Source organism: Salvelinus sp. IW2-2015, linkage group LG19 (assembly GCF_002910315.2).
Source record: "Salvelinus sp. IW2-2015 linkage group LG19, ASM291031v2, whole genome shotgun sequence".
Classification (NCBI taxonomy): domain Eukaryota; kingdom Metazoa; phylum Chordata; class Actinopteri; order Salmoniformes; family Salmonidae; genus Salvelinus; species Salvelinus sp. IW2-2015.
Window position 1 is genome coordinate 10,077,498 of NC_036859.1, and position 16,999 is coordinate 10,094,496.

At 41.1% G+C, this 16,999-nt stretch overlaps 1 protein-coding gene across 5 annotated transcripts in view; it reads right to left on the reverse strand.

Annotated features, from left to right (window-relative positions):
• LOC111979284 (titin homolog) overlaps positions 1 to 16,999 on the reverse strand; it is a 28,655-nt gene that overhangs the window by 10,969 nt on the left and 687 nt on the right. Inside the window, exons 2-23 of one of the 5 annotated variants that reach the window (XM_070449063.1) lie at positions 13,253 to 13,304; positions 12,876 to 12,905; positions 9,926 to 10,012; positions 9,700 to 9,759; positions 9,515 to 9,586; positions 9,279 to 9,344; positions 9,056 to 9,151; positions 8,858 to 8,929; positions 8,356 to 8,424; positions 8,186 to 8,260; positions 7,648 to 7,716; positions 7,464 to 7,535; positions 7,260 to 7,316; positions 7,101 to 7,172; positions 6,799 to 6,867; positions 6,466 to 6,675; positions 6,250 to 6,321; positions 6,096 to 6,164; positions 5,906 to 5,980; positions 5,586 to 5,657; positions 5,426 to 5,494; positions 5,277 to 5,345 (exon numbers count right to left, since the gene is read on the reverse strand). In XM_070449063.1, the coding sequence (XP_070305164.1) occupies positions 5,277 to 5,345; positions 5,426 to 5,494; positions 5,586 to 5,657; positions 5,906 to 5,980; positions 6,096 to 6,164; positions 6,250 to 6,321; positions 6,466 to 6,675; positions 6,799 to 6,867; positions 7,101 to 7,172; positions 7,260 to 7,316; positions 7,464 to 7,535; positions 7,648 to 7,716; positions 8,186 to 8,260; positions 8,356 to 8,424; positions 8,858 to 8,929; positions 9,056 to 9,151; positions 9,279 to 9,344; positions 9,515 to 9,586; positions 9,700 to 9,759; positions 9,926 to 10,012; positions 12,876 to 12,905; positions 13,253 to 13,303 (1,653 nt within the window). In that variant the 5' untranslated portion in view covers position 13,304. Of the gene's footprint in view, positions 1 to 5,276; positions 5,346 to 5,425; positions 5,495 to 5,585; positions 5,658 to 5,905; positions 5,981 to 6,095; positions 6,165 to 6,249; positions 6,322 to 6,465; positions 6,676 to 6,798; positions 6,868 to 7,100; positions 7,173 to 7,259; positions 7,317 to 7,463; positions 7,536 to 7,647; positions 7,717 to 8,185; positions 8,261 to 8,355; positions 8,425 to 8,857; positions 8,930 to 9,055; positions 9,152 to 9,278; positions 9,345 to 9,514; positions 9,587 to 9,699; positions 9,760 to 9,925; positions 10,013 to 10,995; positions 11,406 to 12,875; positions 12,906 to 13,252; positions 13,309 to 16,999 lie in introns of those variants that run through there. The other 4 variants (XM_070449064.1, XM_024009719.2, XM_070449061.1 and 1 more) reach the window with 4 other exon arrangements.

Below are 16,999 nucleotides of genomic sequence, written 5' to 3' on the forward strand. Positions count from 1 at the left end.
TACGTGTATCCTGCCCCATGAGGGTTAATAACCAGGAAAATAACCTCTCACTCAACGTCAACAAAACAAAGGAGCTGATCGTGGACTTCAGGAAACAGTAGAGGGAGCACTCCCCTATCCACATCAACGGGACCGCAGTGGAGAAGGTGGAAAGCTTCAAGTTCCTCGGCGTACACATCAATAATGATCTGAAATGGTCCATCCACACAGACAGTGTGGTGAAGAAGGTGCAACAGCACCTCTTCAATCTCAGGAGGCTGAGAATTTGGCTTGGCCCCTAAAACCCTCAAACTTTTACAGATGCACAATTAAGAGCATCCTGTCGGGCTGTATCACCGCCTGGTACGGCAACTGCACCACCCACAACCGAAGGGCTCTCCAGAGGATAGTGTGGTCTGCCCAACGCATCACCGGGGGCAAACTACGTGCCCTCCAGGACATCTACAGCACCCGATGTCACAGGAAGGCCAAGAAGATCGTCAAGAACATCAACCACCCAAGCCACGGCCTGTTTACCCCGCTGCCATCCAGAGGGCGAGGTCAGTAAAGGTGCCTCTCTGACATTGCTCAATCTAATATTTATATATTTCTTAATTCCATTCTTTTACTTTTAGATTTATGTGTATGGTTGTGAATTGTTAGATACTACTGCACTGTTGGAGCTAGGAACACAAGCATTTCGCTACACCCGCAATAACATTTGCTAAATATGTGTATGTGACCAATACGATTTGTTCCTGCCTACATGCAGAAACTCAAGAGGGAGCCACTAACACAGAGAATAGTGAGGGCCTGGACAGAGGAGGCAGACTCAATGCTGCAGGAGTGTTTTGAGAATACTGATTGGAATATGTTCAAAGATTCATCTAACCAGAACTCATCCATCAACACTGACAAATATACATAGTCAGTCACAGGCTTCATTAGGTAATGTGTTGATGATGTTGTACCCACAATAACAATCCGGACATACCCCAACAAAAATTCCTGGCCATGTCCTCAGAAGCCCCATTTATACCTGGTTCTAACATACGTCCTTTGTTCTGATCTTCTCCATATTTAGATTGTGCCCACATTTTTGGACAAGTGTAGACGATAAAAAGACTCATTGTGATCTGATTGTGATCAGATCTTTCTACCCACCTCCAGAGGTAGTCAGACACGCATTGTATTTGGATATCTTAGAAGTTTAGACAGATCTGGACAGTGAAACTATTTAAATCACCATTATCAATGTCTTAAAATAAATATAATTTTGAAAGAATATCTGTCAAACAATTGGCATACAGGCAGGGACCAGGATATTTGGTCACAATAATGACACAGTGGACAGATAAAAGACATATTTTACTGACGTGTAGATGCGATGTGCACGATCAGAATGTGGATAAGATGAGGACAAAGGCAGCATGTTAGCACCAGGTATAAATGAGGCTAGAGTGTTCGCTGATCAGACATCTTCAACCTGTCCTTGTCCCAGGCTGTAGTCCCCACTTGCTTCAAGGATACCATCATCATTCCAGCGACCAAGAAAACCAAGGACACATTGTAGGGCAGCATCCAAAGTGACTCTTCTTATCAACTGTATGCAATCATTTCCTGTGTTGTCTTAGGAATTCACCATTCTCTGTATTATCTCTCCCAACCCTCCATTGTGTCACCTCTGAGATACAGAGGTTACATCATGTAGGTCTGATATGTGATTGGAGGTGAACTTTACAGTAATACCATTGGTCAACAACTCCGTTTTTGAATCTAAATAACTTAGATGCTTATAAATTTTTTTTTTTAAATAATCCTGAACTGCTGTGGTGAGACTCACTATTTTTTCTCTTTCCACCCCATGGACTTTTGGGGCATGGCCGTTCAGGTTATGATTTCTCTCTCTCTCTCTGACCATGCTTAGAATAATGCCTTGTAATGCTTGTTAATGCCTTGTAACTTAAGCTACAATACACTTGTATTTAGAATTCTGTTCTCAGACGTTTCTTCATTGCGTATTGCTGTAACTCAACCATTGTCTCTTGCATATTGCTAATCTTTATGCAGTCAGATAAACATTTGAATAGGCCAATTGCTTAGTATTATTACGAGTCGCATGTGATGTATATATCATATTACTGTATATTCGTATATCAAATATTACCGCCCACTACAGTAAATGGTGGCCCATTTATCTTATGGAGTCAGATAAACATTTTAATAGTATAATTGCTTAGTCATATTACGAGTCGATTGTGAGGTATTTATAATATTATATATACACATGTCAAATATTACTGCCCACTACAACATGCCCAAATGACTGTCGCCCCGTCGCACTCACCCCTGTCATCATGAAGTGCTTCGAGACGCTGGTCATTGCCCACATCAATGCCAGCATGCCAGCCACACTGGATCCACTCCAATTTGCCTACAGCTCCAACAGAGCCACGGAAGATGACATTTCCATCGCCATTCACACAACCCTAACACATCTGGACAAGAGGAACACCTATGTGAGAATGCTGTTCATTGACTACAGTTCAGCATTCAACACTATTGTTCCCTCCAAGCTCAGAGGCCTGTGTCTGGACACCACCCTCTGCAACTGGATCCTGGACTTCCTGATGGACAGACCGCAGGCTGTGAGGATCGGCAACAACACCTTCTTCACACTGGCTCTTAACACAGGGGCCCTCCAGTGGTGTGTCCTCAGCCCTTGTTTTTACACTACACCAACATCAAGTTTTCTGACGACACCCCCGTTGTAGGCCTGATAACCAAAAACGATGAGTCAGTCTATAGGGAGGAGGTAGGTGAACTGGCATTGTGGTGCCAGGACAACAACCTCTCCCTCAATGTCAGCAAAACAAAGGAGTTGATGGTTGACTTCCAGAAGCAGAGGAGGGAACATGCCCTAATCCACATCAACGTGACTGCAGTAGAGAGTCAGCCGTTTTAAGATCCTGTGTCCACATCACGAAGGACTTGACATGGATCAACAACATCACCACACTTGTCAAGAGGGCGCGACAACGTGTCTCTACTTCCTAAGGCGGCTGAATAGATTTGGCATGCCACCCCAGGTCCTCCCAAATAGTACCGCTGCGCCATCGAGAGCGTCCTGACCGGTTGCATCACGGCCTGGTACTCCATCCACGACCGCAAGGCCCTACAGCGGGTGTTGAAGACGGCCCAGTACATCACTGGGACTGTGCTCCCACCCATCCAGGACATCTACTTGAAATGGTGCCTGAGGAAGTCCCGCAGCCGTGAGCTGTTCACTCCCTTACCGTCGAGCAGACCGTATCGGAGCATGAGGTCTGGTACCAACAGGCTCAGAAACTGTTTCTATCTACAAGCCATCAGACTTGAATACTGTTGAATACTTCAAAATGACTGATCACCTGTATTGACTCTCCGCACACATGCACTCACTCACGCACACATATACATTCATGCTACACACACATCACAACTGCTGCTACCAGACTCTTATTTACTATTTCTAATTTTGCACAATTTAAACACTTGCCCCCCAATCCCCCCTTCCCTGATACATGTGTAAATAGTGTACTATAAATTGTGCATCCCTGTATTATACATATGCTAAAATGTTTATTATGATCTACTGAGCCATTTACTTCATGTTCATAATCGTATCTTTTATTATTTCTTATTGTTGTAGCATTGTCGAGAAGGAACCTGCAAGTACCATGTGTATCCTATTTGGGGAGTTTCTCCCATTCTTCTCTGCAGAGCTCCCAAGTGGCGCAGCTGTCTAAGGCACTGCATCTCAGTGCTACAGGCGTCACTACAGACCTGATTCAATTCAAGGCTGTATCACAACCAGCCGTGATTGGGAGTCCCATAGAGCGGCACACAATTGGCCCAGCGTCGTCCGGGTTAGGGCTTCGCCGGGGTAGGCCGTTCTTAACTGGCTTGCCTAGTTAAATAAAGGTTAAATAAAATATCTCTCAAGCTCTGTCAGGTTGGATGGGGAGTGTTGCTGCACAGCTATTTTCAGGTCTCTCCAGAGATGTTCAATCGGGTTCAAGTCCGGGCTCTGGCTGGGCCACTCAAGGGCATTCAGAGACTTGTCCCGAAGCCACTCCTGCTTTGTCTTGGCTGTGTGCTTAAGGTCATTGTCCTGTTGGAAGGTGAACCTTCGCCCCCAGTCTGAGGTCATGAGCGCGCTGGAGCAGGTTTTCATCAAGGATCTCTCTGTACTTTGCTCCGTTCACCTTTCCTTCAACCCTGACTAGTCTCCTAATGCCTGCAACTGAAAAACATCCCCACAGCATAATGCTGCCACCACCATTCTTCACCGTGCCAGGTTTCCTCCAGACGTGACGCTTGGCATTCAGACCAAAGATTTCAATCTTGGTTTCATCAGACCAGAGAATCTTGTTTTTCATGGTCTGAGAGACCTTTATGTGTATTTTTGGTACACTTGAAGCGGGCTGTCATGTGCCTTTTTACTGAGGAGTGGCTTTCGTCTGTATACTCTACCGTAAATGCGTGATTGGTAGAGTGCTGCAGGTTCTGGAGTGCTGGTTGACCTTCTGGAAGGTTCTCCCATCTCCACATAGGAACTCTGTAGCTCTGTCTGAGTGACCATCGGGTTCTTGGTCACCTCCCTGACCAAGGTCCTTCTCCCCTGATTGCTCAGTTTGGCCGGGTGACCAGCTCCAGGAAGAGTCTTGGTGGTTCAAAATTTGGTCAATTTTTAAGAATGATGGTGGCTACTGTATTCTTGGGGACCTTTAATGCTGCAGAAATGTTTTGGTAACCTTCCCCAGATCTGTGCCTCGACACAATCCTGTCTCGGAGCTCTACGGATAATTCCTTCGACCTCATGGCTTGGTTTTTGCTCTGACATTCACTGTCAACTGTGGGACCTTATATAGAGAGTTGTGTGCCTTTCCAAATCATGTCCAATCAATTGAATTTACCACAGGTGGACTCCAATCTAGTTGTAGAAACATCTCAAGGATGATCAATGGAAACAGGATACACCTGAGCTCAATTTCGAGTCTCATAGCAAAAGGTCTGAATACTTATGTAAATAAAGTATTTGTTTTTTATTTTAAATACATTTGCCCACATTTCTAAAAACCTGTTTTCGCTTCTTCATTATGTGTAGATTGATGAGGATTTAAAAAAAAAAAGTTTAGAATAAGGCTGTAACATAACAAAATGTGGAAAAAGGGAAGGGGTCTGAATACTTTCCGAATGCACTGTATATACCATAGAGATTAAATATAAATTATTTTTAGGACTAACATGTTTACCTCTTCTGGTTGTGAGGCTCCAGCTGTTTTAGTGGCCTTTTTGAACATTCCACTGAATATACCTTTACCCTGAAACACACAGATGCAGTTTAGAAAGAGCAACTGAAATCATGTCACCTGGAGATCAAGTTAGCTGAGTTCAGTCTTACCTTAGTGTTGTTGTTGTCAGAGAGACTGTCATTACTGGCTGAGCGCTCACTGTGTAATGACCGCTTGTCCTATGGAACAATCGAGTGTTACTATAACACTCACCAAAAGTTATAAATATGACCGACTAGTCATGGTCAAATTAAGAACTAATGTAGTTACCTCTTCTGGTTGACAGCCTTCATCGGCAGGTTTAGGTGATTTTTGGAACATTCCACTGAATTTACTTCTCTCCTGAAACACACGGCGATAAATGATAGTAGTAATATCCTGCTACAGGGATCTGGACATCTATTCACCTTAATAGTGTTGTTGTCAGAGAGACTGTCGTTACTGGCTGAGAGCTCACTTGGTAATGACCGCTTGTCCTATGAGGCAATTAAGTGTTACTGTAACAATTAACAACAGTTAATAATAGACTTATAAATATCATTAGTCAATGTGAAATGAAGAGCCAATATAGTCATCTCTAGATAACTTACGTCTTCTTGTTGAGAGCCTTCATCGGCAGGAATAAGGGATTTCTTGAACATTCCACTTAATAAACTTCCTTTCTCCTGAAATACAAAAAGACAGTTTAGATTAGAATATTTTTTTTTTACTGTGTTGACAGATAATGTTATCTGGATACATAGTGTTGTCTGAAGACAATACTCCACCAAACCTCCTCACCTTGGTGTTGTTGGTATCAGAAAGGCTATTGTTGCTGACTGAGAGCTCACTGCATGTTGCAAGATTGTCCTGGAACAGAACACAGTCCCGTAGTTAGAAAATTAACAAACTCTTACAGTAAGTATCTAAAGCAAACAGACATGTTAGATCTCACCTGTGCAGGTGTTTCATCCCCAGATGCTTTGGGGGTCTTTTTGAGGATTCCACTGAATAGACCCTTTTTTTCCTGATAGAAGAAGACAGTGTCATTTGAATTGCCATTTGAATAAGTATAAAAATGTGGTTACTTATGTCATGTTCATAATGGTTATAATCTTTCCAGTGACCCAAGTGGTTTTCTCGAATTCTAAATGCAGTAAGTCTGACTCACCCTACTTTTGTTGTTTTCAGACAGACTGTCATTGCTGGCTGAGAGCTCGTAACGTGTAGAGAGGTTTTCCTGGAACAGAAAACAGTAGAGTAACTGAAGCAAACAGACACGTTGGTCACCAGATGAACTTAGACTCACTTGTGCAGGTGTTCCATCTGCAGAAGCTTTCGTTTTTCTCCTGAGGATTCCACTAAACATCCCTTCTGTCTCCTGACAGAAGAAGACTGTCATTTCAATTGATCGTAAATCACTTGTTTTCTCATGTTCATAATGATCTTTCTGTGCAGGTAACCCAAGTGGTTTCAAAGTCTAAATGCAGTAACTCTGCCTCACCTTAGGGTTGCTGTTGTCAGCCAGACTGTCATTGCTGGCTGAGAGCTCACCCTGTAATGACCGCTTGTCCTGAGACATAACAGGAAAGAGTTACTTAAACAACAGTGCTCCAATTTAAGATACCCCTTCTAGTTTAGTTAATTTGTTTTGTACACACGTTGTTTTGGACTCACAAGTGTGTTGTAATGTGAGCAGACTCAGCTTACGTAACTAGCTACCAGTAGTGTGTTCGCATAGCATAGGCTGAACAAATAGAAAATGTAAGACTGGTCCAAGCCAAACACTTGACTTCGCTATATTACCTCAGGTTGAGAAGCATCAGCAGCAGGCTTGGGAGATTTGATGAACATTCCACTGAATATGCCTCCTTTCTCCTGAAACCCAATCGTTTCCAATAAACAATGGAAGCTATTTGTGAAGAACACTTCAGCAGATGTAAAGAACTGTCAAACCTTACTCACTTTACTGTTGTTTTTAGAAAGACTGTCATTGCTGTCTGAATATTCACCGTGTAATGCCTAGTTGAGAAACAGATCAAGATACCTGTTCAGCCAGTGAGAATGCATAACATTTTCTATGGGGTACATTTTCTATACAAGTCAGCATATTTATAAGTAGGTCGGAAATAATATTTTGAGTCACGTGTTGATCTCCAGAACGCTCACCTCTGCAAGTGTGCCCTCTCGAGGAGCTTTGGGGGATTTTTTGAGGATTCCACTGAAAAGTCCTCCTTTTGCCTAATGGCATCAGAACATAATCAGGTTGTCAACTATTTCTATAATAATATCCATAATACTTTAGTCATAACCCTCTTACTGAGCACATGAAGAGTACTCAACTCTGCCTCACCTTAGGGTTGTTGTTGTCAGAGAGACTGTCATTGCTGGCTGAGAGCTCACTGTGTAGTGACTGCTGGTCCTGTATGACAATGACAGGCAACACAAAGAGGAAATTATGTTATGCTCTGACGAAGGCGATCCATGCAGAAACGTAAGCCTATTGTTTGTTTGTCCCGTCAATAAATCTATCAGATTTATGCAAAAACTGAGTGATCTTTTTTTTTTATTCTCCTGGATAGTCACCAGTTGAAGTGTCCTGGGGTAAGGAATGTTTTTTGTATTTTCAAGTCCCTCAATTGAGCACCTGATTCCCTTTTTTGTTTAAGCTGGGCTGAAGAGAGTTTGGGTATACTTTCTTTCATCAAATTATGTTACCTGCACAGTGACAATACGTGCACAATTGAATTATTAATCTGTTTGCTTTACAGTTCATTGATATTAAATCAAGTTTAATGGCAGCATAAAATTGCCATTACGAGTTTTAGTGTTGTTTTAGTGTTGTGATTGCAGATTTGTCAAGAGAACAGAAATCTTATACATTACTTTACCTCTTCTGCTTGAGGTGGTTCTTCCACAGGTTTGGAAGACTTCTTGAACATTCCACTGAAGATGCCTCCCTTCTCCTGAAACACACAGAGGGACCATTTACACAGAACACCACCATGAAGTTATCAGCGGGATCAAATTAGCAGAGTTTAACTTCCTTAAACCAGCTTACTTTGATGTTGTTGGTGTCAGAGAGACTGTTGTTGCTGGCTAAAAGCTCACTGTGAACTGAGAGATTTTCCTGGAACAGAAAATGTGTATTCCAGTACAAAAAAGATTAGTGCACAATTGGGCATCTACATATGCTACACACGTGTGCAGGTGTCCCTTCTCCAGCAGTTTTTTCTTCTTCTGAGGATTCCACTGAACAACCCCCCCCCCTTCTCCAGAACAATAGAGGAGATACATGAATACAGTTAGACTTATTTGCATATTTCAGGATGAGAAAATAACCAGGCTTAAAGTTTTTTTTGTATCATCCTATCATGATACATACATGAGTGCTTTCAGCTGTCTGTTCTTGTTTGTCATTGGGATCACTACTTACTGTACTGACCTAGGACCAATGAAAACAATGATACCTTGTAAGCGCTTCAAAATCATAGTTGTAGTAGAGCACCGAAACAACGAAGTTAACAACAGATAAACAAGAGTAGAAAATAAGAAAATGTTACCGTCAGTAAAGGAGAAGAGAGTTTGTCTTTAGTTTCTTTCCGGAACATTCCTCCCATCAGTCCTCCTTTGTCCTGAAAGAGTGATATATGTTGAAAAACTTCCACTATTAAATAACAAACTTTGTCTCTCATTGTTTCTCTAATACAATCGCATATGTTTAGTAGTCTATAGATATCGCTCTCCTCTCTCTCACACACTTGTTTTGCCTGACTCAGCCTCTTCTTGGTGTTCTCAGAGGACTGCTCCTTTTCTGGGGTGGGCTCTTCCGGCTTCTCGTTATCTGACATGTAGCTCTGAGAGAGAAGAGAAACTATAAGATCAATCATAAGGAATACATAGGTGATTGGTGCGCAAACTAACTGACAGGTGTTTCTGCATACACCACTACAAAGATAGTCAGACACAGCTCTGTCCACTCACTGTAAAGGTAGGGGTTGGCTCTTTTTGTAATTTCTGAAACATTCCACCAAGACCCCCAAATTTGTCCTAAAAAAGATATCCATGATAAAGAGAGTGAAGCATTTGTATTCAACCTTTATTTATACAGTATATTCTAATTGAGATCAAATATATTTGACAAGAGAGACCTGTAGAAAACATGGTTTTATACTATGACACATTTCTCTTCAATGAAACCAGAACCACCGAACACATACCTGCTTGAAGTCGGTCTCATTTTCTCGGGGATCAGAGGCCTTAACTGGTGAAATGTCCATTTCTGTTGAGCCCTGATGAAGAGCAGATGAAGAGACAGTGATTTGAGACTAAAGGCCTGAGAAGGTTCAAACTAAGGCAGAGGAACATGACATGTCATTGTCAAAATCTGTGCGTGTGCATGTACCTTTATGTGCTCTGCCTGTGTCCTCTTGCGACTGCTGTTTCTGGCCATAACATTTGGTTCCTGATATTACCCGCGTACCCATGAGGAAAAAGATACAATTTCAATGAGATATGAAACATTGAGATTTACTGGCTATGTCTCTCTATGGAACCTCTCTGCCAGTACAAGTTTATACCAGCAGTGTGTAAGGCAGTGTGGTGGTTATGGTGGGAGCAGATAGGCCTACCTTTGCAGTGGGTCTAACTCTGGATGGAACCACTAGAGTTCTGGCTTGATTCCCTCTAGTCTCTGTCTGGATCAAGTTCCTGTTGGCCTGACAGACAAAAATAGTCCCTCTTTTATTTTCAGCTGAATTGTATACCCGACCGCCACTGCTTGAATTCAGACATTGATTTATGTGGGATGTGTCTACCTCCTGGTTATATTTCATATATATTATATTTCATTTAGCAAAGATGTAAAGTTTTTGACCTGACAAAGATTTTTCTCATCAGGAATGATGAGAAAAATAATTTGTCTGTGAGTGTTCAAATCAGTTGTCTATGAGTGTTCAAATCCAACTGATTTGAACACTCACAGACAAATTATTTTTCTCATCATTCTGATGAGAAAAATCTTTGTCAGGTCAAAAACTTTACATCTTTGCTAAATGAAATATAATATATATGAAATATAACCAGGAGGTAGACACATCCCACATAAATCAATGTCTGAATTCAAGCAGTGACGGTTGGTGCCTTAAGATGAAAGAGGATGATTATTTTTTATTATTACAGCATATTCGATGACTGTCATTCATATTCCATTCACCCAGCTCAATGTAACATGGATATGTTTAGGCTACTTACCAGTGATGCACTTTGGCTGATACCGATATCCAATATTTTCCTTGCCAAAAAAACGATACTGATAACTTTTTTTTTATTTTTTATTGTGTGGCCTTTTAAGCATTCTAGTACAGTTAAATAGTTAACACACACACATGGACGCAGCGGTCTAATGCACTGCATCTCAGCGCAAGAGGCGTCACTACAGTCTCTGGTTCGAATCTAGGCTGTATCACATCCAGCCGTGATTGGGAGTCACATAGGGCTGCGCACAATTGGCCCAGCGTCAGCGTCGTCCGGGTTTGGCTGGGGTAGGCCGTCATTGTAAATAAGAATTTGTTCTTAATCAACTGACTTGCCTACTTAAATAAACGTTACACACCACACTGACCAAAAACGTATTTTGTAGGCATTTACGTATGTTCCCATTACCAGTAAAACATAATCAAAACCTACTTATTTCACTTACTTGCTGTGCTGTTTCCATGTTCATTTGTTCAGTTTCATTCTCAACCACGATTTCTATGGTATGCCGTTTGGGTCTTTGCGTGTCAAAAAATATACTATTTAACACTATTTGACTTGTCAAATAAGTTTGTTGACCAATCAGGACCTGAATATGAACGCACGTCACATAATAATGTAACGCGTTCATACATATTTACGTAGTTATTACACATTGATTACACTATCACTCGTATTTCATATGTCACGATTCATCTATACGTATGCTATGATGTTGGTAAAGTTGTCTCGCGCATTTACAGTGCTGGTCATATAAAAAGTTAGCTAGCTCATGGATGCAAACAATGTTCTTCCCCAAAAACATAGCATCTAAAATAACCCTAATTTATACGACAGTTCTTATTTGATTAATGGTGGTCGGACCCATCTATGTGAGACTAGTGTTATGGGTGTAAAATGGAAAAGGATTGGCCACAAGAGTGGGCTTTGCGATTAGCCTTGAAAATAAAAGTATTACATAATTCTACTATTTGTATTCATTTGCATCACTGTCAATGACAAACTTTTATTTTGAATGTAAACCGCAAATTTCATTAGTGTGCCTAATCCTTATTGTGGCTTGCTTCACAACACCTAATCCTGTCCGGTTGAGCCTCACTAGCCAGATGAAGCTAGTTTATAACGTTAGCTTTGGGCAACAGGGTTAAGTAGCTGGCTAGTTATTTTCGTGAACTGGAGTTCAATTTCAATAGGCGAACAACACGTGGCAACCTAGCTAATACGTACTCACACGGATTCCTAAATCATTGCTAAGAATAATGAAAATGACTGCAGTTTCTGGTCATTCTCTTAACGCTGGTTATATTGGTGCTAGCTAGGTACCAAGCTAAAGCTAGCTACCCCAGAAGTTGCGGTCGAACGAATGATTGTTACCAACGCGGTATTGTAAACACATCGTTCGTGGCCGGTGTTTGCTTGTTTTCTGACTTTTTTGTACAGCTTTGACAGTGCTTCTGTATCTTTTTTGTCACACAAAGACCCAAACTGCGTTCCAAAGTATGTATGTCGTGACGTTAATAGCAGTGATGCTATTACTGTAACTCCGGTTGGGCAACATCGGAAAAATAGCGCACTTGGTAATGTTAACCGGTGCTCAACCAGTCGGCGAAAGCCAACATCACCCACGACAGAGAAAGGTTGATTGTCAAGAGCAATGAGTTCCATTATCTTGGCTTTAATGGATTTGACCTTTGAGTTGTCTCGCTCAAATTTTCTTAACCTTTCAAATGACTGTCTAAATGACTTGTTGAATGTTCGATCCACACAGCAGACATAGTGTGGGCTAGGTTAGGAATGCTGTGTTGCACATACAGCAACATTTTACRTGGCGTCATTAGGTATGTACTTATATTATATAGGTATGTATGTCAGCTTTGACATGGTTTTCACATCGGGCATTTAACTAGACATTGGCCAATACCGATGTTGGCGTTTTTAGCTAATATCAGCCCATTCTGATGTGTTCACCGATATATCGTACATCCCTACTACTTACTATATGATACTCGAACTTGACCTATATCCATTTACATTTAATTTAAGTCATTTAGCAGACGCTCTTATCCAGAGCGACTTACAAATTGGAAAGTTCATACATATTCATCCTGGTCCCCCCGTGGGGAATGAACCCACAACCCTGGCGTTGCAAGCGCCATGCTCTACCAACTGAGCCACACGGGACCACGGGATATCCATCATGAGGTTGCTACAACCTAGCCTATGAATGAAAGTTTACAACATAGGTGCGTGCGTGCACAGGTCAAGAGAAATTTGAGAAGCAACCCCACAAAAAGTAATCTAAAGCTTTTAAATATTATAGTATACCTCTTTTGCAGGCTTCGGTGGAGGTAAAGGCTGTGAAGAGAGGGACGTAACGAGAGAGGAGATAAGAGTTAGTGTATTCAACTATGCGGTATTGACAGTAGGCCTATGTTCAGCTTAATGTTCTTTCTTGGTTTATTTATCTGAAAATGGTGTTTGTAGAACGATGTCTTCAGTGTTCATTTTGTTTTGTAACGAGTCTCGTAATGTATTCAAGTATAATTTTGATGTGGTGGTTTGTGTTAGGGTCAGATAGGTTATTATAATCTTATTTAGCCTACAGTCGGTATAAAAAACAACACAATGTTTTTTTTTTAAAGAAGTGTTTTAGAAGTGTAGTATAATAGATATGATGTTTTCCTGTAGCAGTATGCTCTCACCTGTTTCTGTTGATTTCTTTTCACATCTGGCTTCACCATGCACTGCTCCATCCTGCCTTTGGTAAACCACAGTGATATGCTTGTAAAATTGTACAGGGCAAGCAGCAAGAATGTCAGTCCAAAAAGGAAAGGGAGGGGAATAGGGTCCGCTTAAGACGCTCAGATCTCACAACAGACAACTGAACCAAGATCATTATCTTGTCGGTCAATCCGATAACAGTGTCTACAAATGCCAATTTAGTTCAGAGGAAACCCACAGAGACCACTTCTTCCCTAACAGTAGCAGAAGTTTTAAAATTACAGTGATTGTTGACTATACAACATACAGACTGTGGCTGCACAAAGTGGTATAACGTCTCGATATGGAGACAATTCAAAGAGAGATCATGCAGTGAACCCCAATTCCTGTCTCCTACTGTATATGAAACACAACATGTAAAGTGTTGGTCCCATGTTTCATGATCTGAAATAAAAGATCCCTTACATTTTCCATACGCACAAAAAGCTTAATTCTCTCAAAATTTTGGCACACGTTTGTTTACATCCCTATTAGTGAGTATTTCTCCTTTGCCAAGATAATTCAGCTACCTGACAGGTGTGGCATATCAAGAAGCTGATTAAACATACTTATCATTACAAGGGTGCACCTTGTGCTGGGGACAATAAAAGGTCACTAAAATGTGAAGTTTTGTGCCACAGATGTCTCAAGTTTAGAGAGAGAGTGCAATTGGCATGCTGACTGCAGGAATGTCCACCAGAGCTGTTGCCAGATAATGTAATGTTCATTTCTCTACCATAAGCCACCTCCAACGTCATTTTAGAGAATTTGGCAGTACATCCAACTGGTCTCACAAGCTCAGACCATGTGTAACCACGCCAGCCCAGGACCTCCACATCCGGCTTCTCCACCTGCGGGATCGTCTGAAGAAAAACTAGTTCTGATTGGCTGGGTCTGGCTCCCTAGTGGGTGTGGGTGGGCCTTGCTCCTGAGTAGGTGGGCCTATGACACCCGCCCACCCCCCATGGCTGTGCCCCTGCCCAGTCATGTGAAATCCATAAATTAGGGCCTAATGAATTTTTTTTCATTGACTGATTTCCTTCTATGAACTGTAACTCAGTAAAATCTTTGAAATTGTTGCATGTTGCATTTATATTTTTGTTCAGTGTGTCTATATATACAGTACCAGCCATCTGTTAATTGAAATGCATTCCAGGTGACTACCTCATGAAGCTGGTTGAGAGAATACCAAGAGTGTGCAAAGCTGTCATCAAGGCAAAGGGTGGCTACTTTGAAGAATATATAGAAAATATATATCAAAATAATATATTTAGATTTGTTTAACACTTTTTTGATTACTACATGATTCCATATGTGTTATTTCAAAGTTTTGATGTCTTCGCTATTATTCTACAATGTAGAAAATAGTAAAAAAATATAGAAAAACCCTTGAATGATTAGGTGTGTCCAAACTTTTGACTGGTACTGTGTAATATATATATATATACACACACTACCGTTCAAAAGTTTGGGGTCACTTAGAAATGTCCTTGTTTTCCATGAAAAGATGCATGAAATTAGTTGCCAAATGAATAGGAAATATAGTCAAGACGTTGACAAGGTTTTAAATAATGAATTTTAATTGAAATAATAATTGTGTCCTTCAAACTTTGCTTTCGTCAAAGAATCCTCAATTTGCAGCAATTACAAGGCCCTTTGGCATTCTAGTTGTCAATTTGTTGAGGTAATCTGAAGAGATTTCACCCCATGCTTCCTGAAGCACCTCCCACAAATTGGATTGGCTTGATGGGCACTTCTTACGTACCATACGGTCAAGCTGCTCCCACAACAGCTCAATAGGGTTGAGATCCGGTGACTGTGCTGGCCACTCCATTATAGACAGAATACCAGCTGACTGCCTCTTCCCTAAATAGTTATTGCATAGTTTGGAGCTGTGCTTTGGGTCATTGTCCTGCTGTAGGAGAAAATTGGCTCCAATTAAGTACCATCCACTGTATGGCATGGCATTGCAAAATGGAGTGATAGCCTTCCTTCTTCAAGATACCTTTTACCCTGTACAAATCTCCCACTTTACCACCACAAAAGCACCCCCAGACCATCACATTGCCTCCACCATGCTCGACAAATGGCATCAAGCACTCTTCCAGCATCTTTCATTTTTTCTGCGTCTCACGAATGTTCTTCTTTGTGATCCGAACACCTCAAACTTAGATTTGTCTGTCAATAACATTTTTTTCCCAATCTTCCTCTGTCCAATGTCTGTTCTTTTGCCAATCTTAATCTTTTATTTTTATTGTCCAGTCTGAGATATGGCTTTTTCTTTGCAACACTGTCTAGAAGGACAACATCTCGGAGTAGCCTCTTCACTTTTAATGTTGAGACTGGTGTTTTGCGGGTACTATTTAATGAAGCTGTCAGTTGAGGACTTGTGGGGCATCTGTTTCTCAAACTAGACACTAATGCACTTGTCCTCTTGCTCAGCTATGCACCGGGGTCCCCCACTCCTCTTTCTATTCTGGTTAGAGCCAGTTTGCGCTGTTCTGGGAAGGGAGTAGTACACAGCGTTGTTACATTCGTTGAAAGGATCGGACCAAGGCGCAGCGTGCGTAGAGTTCCACATTCTTTAATAGTGAAACTTACAACAAAACCAAAAAAATATATATAACAAACGTGCAGTATTGCAGTGCACAAGGCAACTATACAAAAACAACATCCCACACCAGAAAGTGGGAAAAGGGGCTGCCTAAGTATGATCCCCAATCAGAGACAACGAGAGACAGCTGCCTCTGATTGGGAACCATACTCGGCCAAAAACAAAGAAATAGACAACATAGAATGCCCACCCCAAATCACACCCTGACCTAACCAAATAGAGAAATAAACGGCTCGCTAAGGTCAGGGTGTGACAAGCGTTGTACGAGCTGTTCAGTTTCTTGGCAATTTCTCGCATTGAATAGCCTTCATTTCTCAGAACAAGAATAGACTGACAAGTTTCAGAAGAAAGTTCTTTGTTTCTGGCCATTTTGAGCCTGTAATCAAATCCACAAATGCTGATGCTCCAGATACTCAACTAGTCTAAAGAAGGCCAGTTTTATTGCTTGTTTAATCAGAAGAACAGTTTTCAGCTGTGCTAACATAATTGCAAAAGGAATTTCGAATGATCAATTAGCCGTTTAAAATGATAAACTTGGATTAGCTAACACAACGTGCCATTGGAACACAGGTGGTTGCTGATAATGGGCTTCTGTACGCCTATGTAGATATTCCATTTTTTTTAAATCAGCCGTTTCAATAGTAATTTACAACATTAATGTCTACACTCTATTTCTGGTCAATTTGATGTTATTTTAATGGACAAAAAATTTGCTTTTCTTTCAAAAACAAGGACATTTCTAAGTGACCCCAAACGTTTGAACAGTAGTGTATATATATATATATATATATATAAATATATATATATATCAGTGGGAGGCAACTCCCAGAATTTCAGCATCACTCATCTTTTTCAAGAGCTCATACCAACAGCACCTGCCTGCCAGCCAGGCACATCTGTATTATGTTAAGTCATTCCAACCCACGGCAACAAGCAACACATTCTTATAATAAAACACCTTGTCAAGTAGCCTAATCTAGCTTTGAAAAACAAGCCAGTCCTTTGCATAATACTATAGCGTATTTGCAGTGGTTGAAAAAATACTCAATTGTCATACTTAAATAAAAGTAAAGAT